The 13,658-nt window shown below is 43.9% G+C and overlaps 1 protein-coding gene and 1 non-coding gene across 2 annotated transcripts; one reads left to right on the top strand and one right to left on the bottom strand.

The window, feature by feature from the left end:
• The first annotated feature begins 95 nt into the window (after positions 1-95).
• trnar-acg (transfer RNA arginine (anticodon ACG)) lies at positions 96-168 on the top strand. Its single transcript has one exon. It is a non-coding gene; the product is annotated as a tRNA-Arg (tRNA).
• Positions 169-1,170: 1,002 nt separating this feature from the next.
• On the bottom strand, positions 1,171-11,177 carry LOC108942512 (sodium- and chloride-dependent transporter XTRP3-like). Its single transcript, XM_018765919.2, has 11 exons — positions 11,052-11,177; positions 7,305-7,445; positions 6,556-6,647; positions 5,652-5,879; positions 5,200-5,310; positions 4,814-5,055; positions 3,593-3,755; positions 2,754-2,958; positions 2,274-2,433; positions 1,646-1,811; positions 1,171-1,530 (listed from the first exon to the last, which is right to left on the bottom strand). The coding sequence occupies exons 1-11, from the start codon at positions 11,167-11,169 to the stop codon at positions 1,357-1,359; spliced, it is 1,800 nt and encodes a 599-aa protein (XP_018621435.1). The 5' UTR covers positions 11,170-11,177; the 3' UTR covers positions 1,171-1,356.
• Positions 11,178-13,658: the final 2,481 nt, after the last annotated feature.

Raw genomic sequence — 13,658 nt, 5'->3', positions numbered from 1 at the left:
TTCACTTTACAATAATGTAAACTACAAATATAGTGTGGAAGGAAAAATGTACTGCATGGGTATATGTGTGGCTATGATGAATTTATATCGTCAATGGGCCAGTGGCGCAATGGATAACGCGTCTGACTACGGATCAGAAGATTCTAGGTTCGACTCCTGGCTGGCTCGTTCGTTTTTATCACCTCCGCACAATTATAACAATTTTGATTTTCTATCACATGACAGTACATGCATTCTTACGAATAACTCACGATTCACATGAATTCTTCCTATATTCAACGGTTAGCGTAAAATAATTATGGAAAGGTTTAGAAGAGAAACCCTCATTCGGCGGGAGACATACTAGTAGTACAGTATAATGAAATACATCACGGCGCTGCAACCAAACAGAATGTCTTTCTGGAATGAATTAGATTTCATTTATTCATTCATTCATTCTACAACACAACAGTACCGGCTTCTTTCTGTATTACGAAATTGGTCTGTTGTAGTCTATTTTGTGGGAGAAACGCGTAGTTTCAGCTATTCAGCTATTACAGTTTTCATTTCATGACTACTGTGCCTCGTTTCTCGTGTTTTGAATAATTAAGAATTTGTAAGAATTGCGATGTTCAGGTTTTCTAGCCCAAGTAGCAAAACGTCTCATACGCGGAGGTTATGTTTACGCCACAATGGCCAGCAGAGGGCAGTAGCCACAGGTGAGGATCCAAGAGAAGAGACACCACGCCATCAGTTCGGATTCTGTCACCAAGTATTAGTCTCCAGAAGGCAGTAGAACGATGAACAGACACAAGCCAATTAGAAAGAGCACTATCCAGAACCTAAGGAGTGGTATTGTGCCGGTCATACATGTTATCCGTAAAGTATCAAAGGCAACAATCAGTTTTTTAATTATCTAAAACATAGGTCTTTGACTCACAAGTCCAAATCTTTAAATCTTAAATGGGCATTTAAGTGCCACAAACTAGAAATGACACTTTCCCCAAATCAGCATCATCTGTTCCCCCATATAAAACCATTGGTTTAGCTATGCCTATACCAAGATTAATAAATGAAGAAAAAATCTAAATATAATTAAAAATCAGACTTTTAATACTGACAGCAGATTACACATAACACAAGTTTCCAGATTCAATTAATTTTTACATAGTGCTTCTCTCAACAGGGTGACGCAGAGTGCTGTACAGCACATTCCGTTTATGCATAAAAGATGCACACAATAAACGTGTGTCAATTACAATCCATTTTCAGCTGTGTGGAGCTGAGCTTTCATTCCAGTTTGGGCTTCTGCTCAAAGCATGGAAACCTGCTGGCAGTCCCTCCAGAGAGCGGAAGACCATGACATACATCCCACTTTTAAGATGCCTCTTTGGAGTTCAAAGGGCAGCTGACAACCTGTTCTTGAGGCTCCTTCTTGCTCTTACAGTACGAGAGGAAGGCCACAAGGGGCACGCAGCTCATGGAGGACAGCAGGAGCAGAACGATGAACGCCTGTGCGTACACCGGGTACGTCTTTGCAATGGCCTTCCCCTGTCAAAAGCCAAGAAGGGGAAAGGAAGGAGCTTAACTAAAAACAGCCAAATCACATCCAAGCAGTGACAGGGTGGAAGGAGTGGATATGACCCAGACAGCTGTGGGACATTACCAGGTCCTTGTCCCACGCCTGGTAGGTGGGTGTTCCTCCCATGATGTAGCTGCTAACGTAGAAGAGGAACAGTCCAACGATGATGAGCGGGCCCAGCACAGCCCACACCACCTTCCAGTACCAGTGTGGCCGGTGGCCAATCATGTCCTCAATGTCCTGTTCAAACCTGTCTCAGACCGGGAAGGACACAGTCTTACAAAACTGTGTGAACCTACTGGCTCTGTGGGTATACACAATACCTACCAGCTGGAGCAATTTTTCAAGTAAAACAAGTACTACTGATGAAATAATTCATTTTATGAACTTAAAGGCAAAAATGTTGTAAATTACATGTTAAATTACACCTGTCAATCTCATTGGACAGCAGCAAACACCAGTCAATCTGATTGGTCAGAAACAATCACCAGTGAGTACCTATATTTCTGATTGGTCAGGAGCAAGCACCCATTCATGTAATTGGAAATTATGAAAAAAGAATGCTCTTGATGCTTCCAAATGCATTTTTCTTTACCAGCCATTAGTACTTGGCTGAGGAAAAAGTAGCCAGTGTTCTTCATTTTATCTCATTATGAAATGCTAGAATATACTTCCTCCTTTTTCAGAGCACATCACACTTGCAGTAGCACACCGTGTCAGTCCATAGATGTAGCAGACACCAATGATCTCAATGAGCACAATGAAGAGCAGGGAGAAGGTGCAGGCGTAGTCATTGAAGATCGCAAACCAGTAGCTCCCTGAGCGCGTGGTAAAGCCCAGGCTGAGCAACAGGCACAGGAGGCAAACCAGCCCTGCAGGCACAGCAAGCAAAGACTATATCGGTCAGCAGCAAACACCCGTCAATCTCATTGGTCAGCAGCAAACACCAGTCAATCTCATTGGTCGGAAACAATCACCAGTGAGTACCTATACATCTGATTGGTGAGTAGCAAGCGCTCATTCATGTAATTGGAAATTACCAAACACCTGCCCATTTCATTAGTCAGCCATAAGCATCTAAATTTTCAGTCTGATTAGAGAGTGTAAAACATGTATTACTCTGGCTGGTCATACTAATGAGTTTGTTTAGTTAGAGGTAACATCTTGGGGCTGGCAAGGTGACCAATCTCACCGTTGAGGGCTTCACTGCTGAGGCGCCTTGACAGGAATTTGAAGTCACGTAGTGGGGTAGTGATGGCAGTCACATTTCCCAGCATGCTCCCCACCCCCAGCATCAGCAGCATCGAGAAATAGAGCACGGACCACAGCTGAGATATAGGCATGTTCTTGATGGCTTCACTGTACACAATGAATGCCAAGCCTGTACCTTCCACAGCCTGTGAAACAGTGTAAAAAGCAAAGCACTCCAGATTTCACACCAAAGTGTGAAAGTACATTGCTGTAAGTGCAGAAGACCTTCATTTGAATTTTCCTTGCCTCCCGCCTGCAGACGTACTGTAATACTATTAGTCCGTTTAATATTTGATTCATCTGCCATATTATCAACATCACAGCAAGTAGCACTGGTGTCTCATGTCTCCTGAGCTATGGGTTTGGATGTGGGTTTGAATCCAGCTCCATCAGACAGTTTGCATGTTCTTAGTGTTTTTTAGGGTTTCCTCCAGGTGTTCTGGTTTTCTTTCACAGTGTAAAAGCACGTGTTTCAGATTAACTGGTGACTTCATATTATACTATATGTTACAGTGTATGTGTGTATTATTGTGCTATGATAAACTGGCATCTCATCCACAATGTAAACTGCCCCATGCTCTATGCTTCCAGGATAAGCTCTGCACCATCGTGCATTAGAACAAGCTATTACTGATGATGGATGGATGGATGACGATTGACTCAGATAGGACTTACTAACATCCCCTTGAACGCATACAATGATTAAGTGTTTTATCCAGCCCAAAAATGTTCTGAAAGAAGTAGTTAAATAGAAATGATAATTACGAACTTCAACATTACCGTATCTAATTCAGCTTCCAAGTTGCAGCTCTGAAGCTGGGTGGACAAGCTGGAAAACCTTCCTGGATCGGTTCTGTTCAGCTCTGTCATCCAGTGGTTGATGTTTTCTTTGTTGATGCTGTCCTCGACCAAATCGAAGGTGTTTAACAGGAGCGTTCTCATCCTAATGGGTCCAGAACCAGTTACTCAGTACAACAATGGCCAATAGAGCACAGTTAGGTGTGACACTCAGCTGTCTCAAGCTCAGCTCAACTCAAGAATAGACACATCTTTCGGTTGTGCAGAGACAGCCCTCTGCTGTTTGTGTTCCTGTCCAAAATTAGACAGCTCTTTCACACACAGATAATGTCTATAACTGCTCATCTCGAACAAGGTCGCAGCAAGCCGGAGCCTACCTGGAAACACAGGGCGCAAGGGACACACCCTGGACGGGACGCCAGTCCGCCACAAAGCACCCCAAGCAGGGCTCAAACCCCAGACCCGCCACACAGTGGGCACTGGCCAAGCCCACTGCGCAACCACACAGTTTATTATATTGTTATAAAGTAATTATAAAAACATAAATAATCACTTAATGTTGTGTTATACCTTTTAACCAACTTTGTTCCTAGCCATTGTCACAAGTTCAGTTCTTTTTGGAGTTCATGGTTCACAGACCTCATTTACTTGAAATGGTACCACTTCTGTGTATGTGTGTGTGGACACTCTTTGTTCTTCATTATTCTCACTCATTCATTGCCTACACCCAGATGTGAACACACACACCACAGATGTACAACATATGAATAAAACAGGTAAAATTCAGCGAAGGTGCTGATCATTAATGTGTTCTGATACCTGGTGTGGAGGATCTCATGGAGCCTTATGGTACTCAGATGGAAAAAATGTCCTTTTAATAGATAAAAGCTGTAAATAGGTCAAATTTGACTGAAATACAACTTGAAGATTAAGTTCTTTTTCTCACCAAGTTATAACAGTGACTGTGGTTTTGGGCCAAACAACACTGTTAGTCAGCAATGCCATGGTAATGTAGTACTGACAGGACCAGCTGTGTTTTGTAACCATACAGAACACACTAACAGTGTTGCAGTTCAATCATGAAGAAGAGAAGGTAGTAGAGCGGAGAATTTCGGTGGAGCTAAGCCCTGTTTTGTCCAGGCACAGTGCAGTGGTGTGAGTTGTAGTTGGAAGTTAAGGAAGGGGAAAGTAAGACACCATCACCTTTCCAGGCAACTTTCATAGCTGAATGTGGCCTTGAAGCCATAGATGGAAAAGGTGACGATGCTAGCAAAGATGGAGGTGCCGCTGTTGATGATGGACACCACGATGGCCTGCTGTTCGAAGTTGTTGTGTGGCTCATTGTAGCTGGAAAAAGCAATGAGGGATCCAAAGCCCAGGCCCAGGGAGTAGAATATCTGGGTAGCAGCATTGATCCATGCCATGGGGTTGGCCAGCTGCTCCATCTGTTAGGCGGGGGCATGCAAAACATGGGCAACAACAAGGAAAAAAAAACACTAAAACAAATCTAGATGAAAAAATACAGTCTGTTGCCAACACACTTGCCACAAAACACACACAAACCCATGAAACTACAGTTATGTTTTTACCTTTGGTGTGAACATGTACTTGAGGCCATTAAGAGCTCCGTGCAGAGTGACTCCACGGATCAAATAAATAATGAGGACCAAGTAGGGGAAAGTGGCAGTGAAATATACCACCTACAAAAAAAGACAACATCAGGGAGTTACTTTCTACTGATTCATAGCTGTGCTCATGGTAATCACGTATGCTCTTGGTGTGGCGTGAACTCAACCTCATTAGCTGACATGGTTTTCATGACATATTTTTCCATAACATAGGAACAGGTCATCTCAACAGTGCATATTTCACAAGAACCTTCTCTCTTTCACATTTCACCATTAGAGGGAAGTCCAAATTCCAACTCTGCGTTTACATGGCCACTAAAAATAACAATAATACTTTATTTCCCCTTAAAAGTATTATGTACCTGATGTACCTTATGTACCTCAAGAGGTCTTTGGGATACTGGACTCTGTACCTTTCCTGTGGACGCGACCCCTTTGATGATGCACAGGTAGACAACTGCCCAGGCAAGCAGGAGGCACAGTGCTTGGCCCCGGTGCCAGCCACCACCCTCCTCGATGGAGGACGTGATGTTCAGCGTCTCCCTGTACCAGAAGTACTGGGTGGGGGAGCTGGCCTCACACTCCTGCAGGACGCCCGTCAGATTCTCGTTGCCGGGGCACTCAGCCCAGGGCAGCGTTGCCTAGGGGAGCAATAGAGGGAGCTCACAGCAGGGAGTCGGTCCAAGCTGGTCCAGCTTACACAGGCACAAGACTACAGAAGTCCAGAGCACGCTAGTTGGTGCAGCACCAGGGGCAGTTCATAGGTATGAAACAGAGTATCTCACACACACACACACACACACACACACACACACACACACACACACACACACACATTTTCAGAACCGCTTGTCCCTTACGGGGTCACGGGGAACCGGAGCCTACCCAGCAACACAGGGCGTAAGGCCAGAGGGGGAGGGGACACACCCAGGACGGGACGCCAGTCCGCTGCAAGGCACCCCAAGCAGGATTCAAACCCCAGACCCACTGGAGAGCAGGACTGTGGTCCAACCCACTGCGCCACCGCACCCCTCACAGAGTATCTCTTCTTACAGAAATCCTCAAATTTTACCTACATAGACAAAGCAAGAAATCATTTAACCCTCAGGTTGTGTTCCGGTCAGACAGGGCCTATTTAAAGCTTTTACCTATTATAAAGACTTTCTTCCATCTAAGTACTATAAGGCTCCATGAGATCCTCCACACAAGGCATCTGTTAATGATCAGCACTTTCACTGAATTTTACCTAATTTATTCATATGTTGTACATGTGTGGTGTGTGTTCACATCTGGGTGTAGGCAGTTAGGTGAACTCACCTGAAATGAATGAAAAAGGTACCAGAAGGCCCAGGCGATGATCACATTGTAGTACAAGCACAGGTACAGCGACGTCACCACACTCGCTACACCTGAGGAAAACACACCGATTACATGTACGCCTTTCTCAAACACAGACAGCTGTGCCAGCGACCACCATTCACACTGTGGAGTTCATTTGCATGTGTACAAGCAGTGTGTGTGTGTTAGTCTGTAACTGATTCATTTAACTGTCACTCTCACTAAAGTCACACAATTCCCAGGCTGTGCAGAGCCAGTATTTAGTAAAAGAAAGTGAAGCGGAAGGGAATGAAACTCAGAAGAGTATGTAACAAGGGCACTGAATGCCAGTTGGCTACCTTTATAAGAGTCCCAGTTGGCGCCATTTATAGGAAAGTTCCCCTTTATTTCCAAACCACTCTGTAAACAGTGCCTGTTTGTCTGATCATGTGTCTTTGTTAGAGATGCACAAATTCAGATAAAGGGACTAAACATCTCTATTCCAATAACCAGCATGGACAGAGACACACTTTAGTCATGTTCCTCACCTACACTGTTAATACTGGGCAACTGGCTTCTCATGCTGTGACTCTGAAGGTTTCCTGTCTCCAGAGTTGGTGCGTGCGTGTTTGCATTTTTTTTTAACATAAATGCATGTATATATGCATGTATGAACATGATCATGCATTGTAGTACATCTGAAAGTATGTGTAAACAGTACAAATCTCTGTATGTGTGTGTGCTCTCACCCACGCCCCCAAGGTAGGGGCTGATGGCACTCCAGGCCCCAATGCTGCCCAAACGCATCTTCTGACCCACTGCAAGCTCCATGTAGAAGAGGGGCACACCCTCGAGAACCAGCATGATCAGGTAAGGGATGATGAAGCCACCTGGGTGTTGGAGTGGATTACAAATAGACAAAACACCTTCACTAGGCCTGGAAGACTCTCCTCCATCCATCACATTGCTGCTTGTGAGGTTAATACTTTCATACCCTAACACAAAGTCTGACCTTTGACAGATGACTCTCCAGCACTCATTTCAGTTGGTTTATCACAGCAGTAATGAAAACCATTAATGTAGGTGATACAGATCAGATTTCTGCCATTAACGTAGTATAAGCGGAACTCCCAAATGTTGCCTTTTTCACCTTTTCTCATATTTTTGTTTTTAATATTACCCCTGTCCTACAATGCCATCCTGTCCCATCACATCCTATTCTTTAGCAGAGGTGAGCAGGGTTTGCCTCTTGCCTCAAACGGTCCTTGGCAAAATAGCCACAATATTACTATTTCATTTAAATGGTTTTCAGCTATGATCTAATTTATAGCCCAGTTTATGTAGTTTTTGTATTTTCTGTAATTTGATGTGATAGCTATTGCTTTTCAGTGGTGTAAAATCAGACTGATCATGGTTTGCAGAAGCTGTTGGTGACGGCTCAATAAGGTGCTTGATTTATTTCCCTGTCCCCTAAAGTAAGAAAATATTAAATTCATACGCAGCCATTTTTTAACAAACTTTGCTGAAATGCTGCAAGTGACTAATCACACTATGTAATGTACATAAACACATGATTAAGTGAAGTTAGGACGATATCTGTGATTTTTTTCAGTATCACAGGTGTTTCTATAACAATGAGAAACAACAAATGAGCCCTGTCATGTTAACACCTTGGTGAAGAAGGCCCGGCAGCGTCTCTACCACCTTAGACGCCTGAGAGACTTCAGACTGCCTTCTAAGGTGCTAAGAAACTTTTACACCTGCACCATTGAGAGTATCCTGACAGGAAGCATCACAGCCTGGTTTGGGAACAGCACCCAGCAGGACAGACGGGCTCTACAGAGGGTGGTGCGCTCAACTGAACGTACCATCCGAATGGAGCTCCCTGACCTGCAGTCCATCTACAGCAAAGGGTGCTGGAACAAGGCCAGGAAAACAGTGGAAGACCTCGACCATCCGAGCAACGGACTCTTCTCTCTGTTGCGGTCGGGGGAGCGCTTCTGCTCCCTAAAGGCCAATACAGAGAGGACGAAGAGGAGCTTCTTCCCTCAGGCTGTTTGGGCTCTCAACCAATACAACACGAAAGACTGAAAAACCAGTCACCTCCAGGAACCACTCCACCTCTGCTATTCCATTTCATATATACAAACTCAAACTGAACTACCTGCGCGATCTTGCACATTACATTGCACTGTTGCACACCATATTGAACATCTGTTTATAGATATTTATATATTTTGCTCTTACATATGCATAAATAGATTGTATATATTTTTTTTAGATTTTAGTACCTGTTATTCGTATTTTTAGATTGTTATGTCAGACAGCTGTATAAAGCATTTCACTGCACGTCGTACTGTGTATGGTTGTGTATGTGACAAATAAAATTTTAATTTGAGTTTTAATGAGCCCTCGTGTTTCCAAACAAACGTTATATGAACTGCGTGGTGCTGTCAGACAGCACAAGGAAGATTATTTACACTTCACACTAGCACATTAGTGAGACGAGTGTGTTAACTAATGTGGGATTACATCTGTATCCACTACTACAGGAGCCGGCCGAAGGAATGATGGGAAAGCGCTTAATCAAAGTTTACAGCCTAGTAATTCTGCTGGATCTTTTGATCCACCAGTCCAGTTCCACACATACATGGAACACATTAATATTTCAGAAAATTCCAATATGGAGCATAACGCTTTTCCACACACATATTTTCCCACAGCAGTGGAGCTCAGCAGACTCCACAGGAGCCCCACCAGTGTCATGATGCATTTTACTGAGGAGCCTGAGCTGCCTGCCTGCAAGTACTGCTGCCATACTCCAGGGAGCCTGGGACTGGACTGGGATAGAGCTGGGATGGACTGGGAGGGCTTTCATAGACTGGATAGCTTGTGTGAGTGACACAGGGAGAGTGTGTTTCACTGATGTATGGGTGAGTGAGCCATTGTAAGTAGTGTATCTAGCAGTGTAAGACACCTTGGTGAATAAGGTGTATGGCCTGATAACACTACACAGAGTTCATTTGAAGTTGCTTTGGAGAAAAGCATCTCCTAAATAAATAAATGTAAATGTCAAAGTCTGTCTCACAGTCTTTTTTCCAGGCTTTTTAAATTTTTTGACTCCTTCATAAGCCCCAAAAATATGATAGTCCTTAGCACTGTTCCAACAGCACTGACTGGGAGATGGATGGGACCAAGTATAAAATTACTGCTAGGTTCTGTTGTAGCGCCTGGGTAGAATCTGCTTCTTCTACATCTAGACTAGACAGGACTGGAGTGAATAGGGCAGCACTTGGGTGTTCTGGTCTCTCCCTGTTGCGCACACTGGTCCACAGCATGACAAAAGCTATTGCGACCTGTTCATTCTCTGTGCTCGACTGCACTGCTGGACTGCCCCTGGAAACCCTAAGGAGCTCTAATTGTCCTCGGCTAGAAAAAGAAGAAACAGCACCGCCCAGCTGTTCACTCCCAGCACGTTGCTCTGCCCTTAATGACCTGCCTGGACTAAATGAACTTCACAGAAAATGACTGATTAAGTCGGATAAAGGATTATTCTGAAGTGAAGCGCACTCCGAAATGCCTCCCTGTTAAGCGAAAAGCCCAGTTGGGAAGCATTAACATTCCTTCGGTGTTTGCTTTGGACTCTTATGAGGTTTTTTTTTTGTTTTTTTTTAAACAAAACAAAGTGTACCAGTTGTTTTCACTGCAGTACAGGTTCATATGAACATTAACAAGAGCGCCATTCACCCTTGCCAGTCACAGCCTCAGTATTATTCTTAGTGAAATCCAAACTGAAGCTGACCTTTGACCCCAAACTGAGTCACAATAAAACTTCTGCACAATTTCACAACTGATTATCTACACTGTAGGTGCATGGCATTCACTTGCATACTATTATTTATGTTTCCACATTACATCCATAACCATGTCACATCATTACTTACCGTTATTGCACACAGCAGACTGCAGACCTTTGTGTTTATGAATAGCTTTGATGTTGGGACAGCTGGTGGTGTAGTGGTTACAGCTGCTGCCTTTGGATCCAAGTTCTACTACCTTTGACTATTTACCCTAAATTGTCTGAACCGCTTGTCCCATACGGGGTTACAGGGAGCCGGAGCCTAACCCAGCAACACAGGGCGTAAGGCTGGAGGGGGAGGGGGGACACCCAGGACGGGACACCAGTCCGTCACAAGGCACCCCAAGTGGGATTTGAATCCCAGGCCTACCGGAGAGTAGGACCTGGTCCAACACACTGTATTTACCCTAAATTGCTCCAGCAAAATTACCCATGTCTATAAATGGATAAATAATTGTAAGTAGCTTAACAGCATAAGTCACTTTGGAGAAAAGAGGCAGCCAAATGAATAAATGTAAATGATACCCAGTGTTACACTTCTGAGGGTTTCTACACCTGCTGTTCCCAAAAGCTCCCTTGCTGGAGGAGCGGAGCTCAGTTGCGTCTGGCCGTGTGCCTCAGGAGACGGACAACTCACCTCCTCCATGCATTTGACAGAGGTATGGGAAGCGCCAGACATTGCCGAGTCCCACGGCATAGGACACGCAGGCCAGGACAAACTGCAGAGGGGTGTCCCACGAGGGTCGGCCGTCCATCTTCGGGGGCAAAGCCTTACACTCCACTCCCCAAGTTGTGCTGCACAGGCGCAAGGGGAACTAATCCCACTAATGGGAGCTGCCAGTAAAAGTAGCCACTCTTAAAGCAAGCTGTTGTTCAGGCCATGGGGGTGGAACCCTTGTTTTATTGGAGGAGCTCCTTGGGGGGGGGAATTAAATAGTTCAGACACATTGATGTGAGCTGGGATGAGGTGGGGGGCCTTGTCCCCAGTGACAGTAAAGTCTGTCCATTCCTGATGCACCCAGCTGTTTGATGGCAGTCATAACGGTCACATAATGAACAGGAACATAATGAACATTTGGAACGGAAATGAAATGTCACAGGGCTCCTGGAACACACAATAAGTGCAAAAACAGCCCCCACTTCCACATCTCTATACAAGTTATTAAAATAAAATCTTTTTTACAGCACAAAGCATTTTAGCAAACAGTAGGGCAGGATACCTGTTTTAGGTCAACATACTTCTTTTGAGTCAATGTTAGAAGTATAAACTCTGGGAATTTTTCACTTGCCTTTAAGCAATATACACATGCTTCAGCTAGGTGTGTCACGACCCGCAGTGACCATCAGTTTGTAACTAACGTACTGTAATGCAGAAGCTGAATATGGCAGTGGATAAAGAGACCTCTTCAATTCTAATTATTATTTTAATTATCATATCTTCCGTGTTCTGTGCACTGGCAGCACAGAGTGCGTGAAAGAGGGTAACTGAGACAGCAGTGCATACTACATACATGACAAGTGTCACCACTCTATTGAAATGGGAGCTTGGTGTTCACTAACAGCTCAGTAATGTGTTTTCTCCTTCCTAGACTGTGGTCAGACATCAGTGACATGTAGTTGTGCCAGGACTTCATTAATGAGTGTGCAGACTATAAGCATCCTGAAATTAAGACTAGAAACTGGGCTTTTCAGGAAGACATTAAATTGACACAGCTATTTGGGGAAGGATGGGAATATGGGAGAATACACAGGAATACATGGAAATACACTAATCTAGTCTACATGTGTTTTGTGGACTTGGAAAAGCCATTTGACCATGTCCCCAGAGCATGTGCTACAAGACGTACTGCAGGAGTATGGGGATCCAGGACCACTGCTGTGTGCCATCAGATTCCTCTGAGTGCAGGATGAATTGTGTCCGTATTCTCAGCATTAAGCTGAATCGGTTCAATGTGGGACTCCACCAAAGATCTGTTCTGTCTCCTCCAACCTGTTTTTAATTTTCATGAACAGGAGGCAAACTCTGCGTACCTCCAAACAGCCGAGCACAAGACATTTACATTTTTTATTCATCTGACTGATGCTCTTCTCCAAAGCATCTTACGATAACTAATGACCTGAAACCTTTGTCCAAGGTGACTTACAGTGTAAGATACACACGAGTAAACTACCTACAGTCATTGATACATCTGTACCAGAGCAGTGTATACACACACACACACACACACACGCACACACACACACACACACATATAACAGACAATTTAGTCACCAGTTAGCCTGAAACATGTCTTTGGAACAAAATCCACACAAGCATTGGGAGAACATGCAGGCACCACACACAGTGAACAGGAATCAAATTCACATATGAGCTTATGACCCAAATGCTGTGAGACACCATATTATCTTGTTTGGTGAATGTGAACTGTTTTTCATAGTTTTTTGTCTTTACTGTTGTTTTTTGCATTTATGGTTGAATACCTAAACACTGAGTATTATGTGAATGTTTGTGGGAGTTCCTTAAGTGTATGGTAAGGTGTAACTAATGGTAACTACTGAAGTAGTGCGTCTATTTTAATGGGATTTGGTAATATTTTACCATAAACGGGTGTCAATTTTGGGGCTCTGTGACACAAACATTTTTACCATTTAATTACTTCAGTTATGAGAGTTATTGGGGGCGCTCATTGCTACTGATTTAAACAGGAAAAGTCACAATGGTAAATAAATCTTGCATGAATAAAACTGAAAATCCAGACTAGCCTATGAAAACTTTAAATCCAGGCTTAAGATCTCCATGTTGTGAGCATTCCTTCTGAGCAACACAATGGGAGGAGGAGATATGTCAGAGAACCCTCTTCTGCAACCTTCCCACCTCACTGCCCTAACTGTCCATTTTGTAATTACCATAAGATACAAGCACGTAAGAACTAACCACTAGTCTTCTCTAATACTGCTTGGAAGAACCTAGCATGTTACAATCTACCCATCATAATTTCTGTAAATACTATTCAGGCCCCATTCTGGACTACTAGGACTGCGGGGGGGTGACACGTAATGAGTGGGCACACAGATTATGAAAGACTGTACTTGGGAAGCAAAGTGAAAATCTGGGGGTTCAGTGCTATCCCCAAGCCCCTCTTTTGCATCCTTAGTTTCCTCTGGCTGCTCTGGTTGATTCCAGCAGCACAAAGACAAGTGTATCAGATAAACTAGAGGATCTAAATTAGTGTGTGTGTTATAC

Source organism: Scleropages formosus, chromosome 23 (genome assembly GCF_900964775.1).
Source record: "Scleropages formosus chromosome 23, fSclFor1.1, whole genome shotgun sequence".
Classification (NCBI taxonomy): Eukaryota; Metazoa; Chordata; class Actinopteri; order Osteoglossiformes; family Osteoglossidae; genus Scleropages; species Scleropages formosus.
The sequence above is the reverse complement of the archived record's forward strand: the minus strand, read 5'-3'. Positions and strand labels throughout refer to the sequence as shown.

What these genes read in the sequence shown, in the direction of transcription:
- LOC108942512 (XM_018765919.2), bottom strand. Translation starts at nt 11,169, where the DNA reads ATGGACGGCCGACCCTCGTGGGACACCCCTCTGCAGTTTGTCCTGGCC. An exon ending in CTGTCAAATGCATGGAGGAG is followed by an intron (nt 7,446 to 11,051) that starts GTGAGTTGTCCG and finishes TCCAACACCCAG; the next exon opens with GTGGCTTCATCATCCCTTAC. An exon ending in CCCCTACCTTGGGGGCGTGG is followed by an intron (nt 6,648 to 7,304) that starts GTGAGAGCACAC and finishes TGTTTTCCTCAG; the next exon opens with GTGTAGCGAGTGTGGTGACG.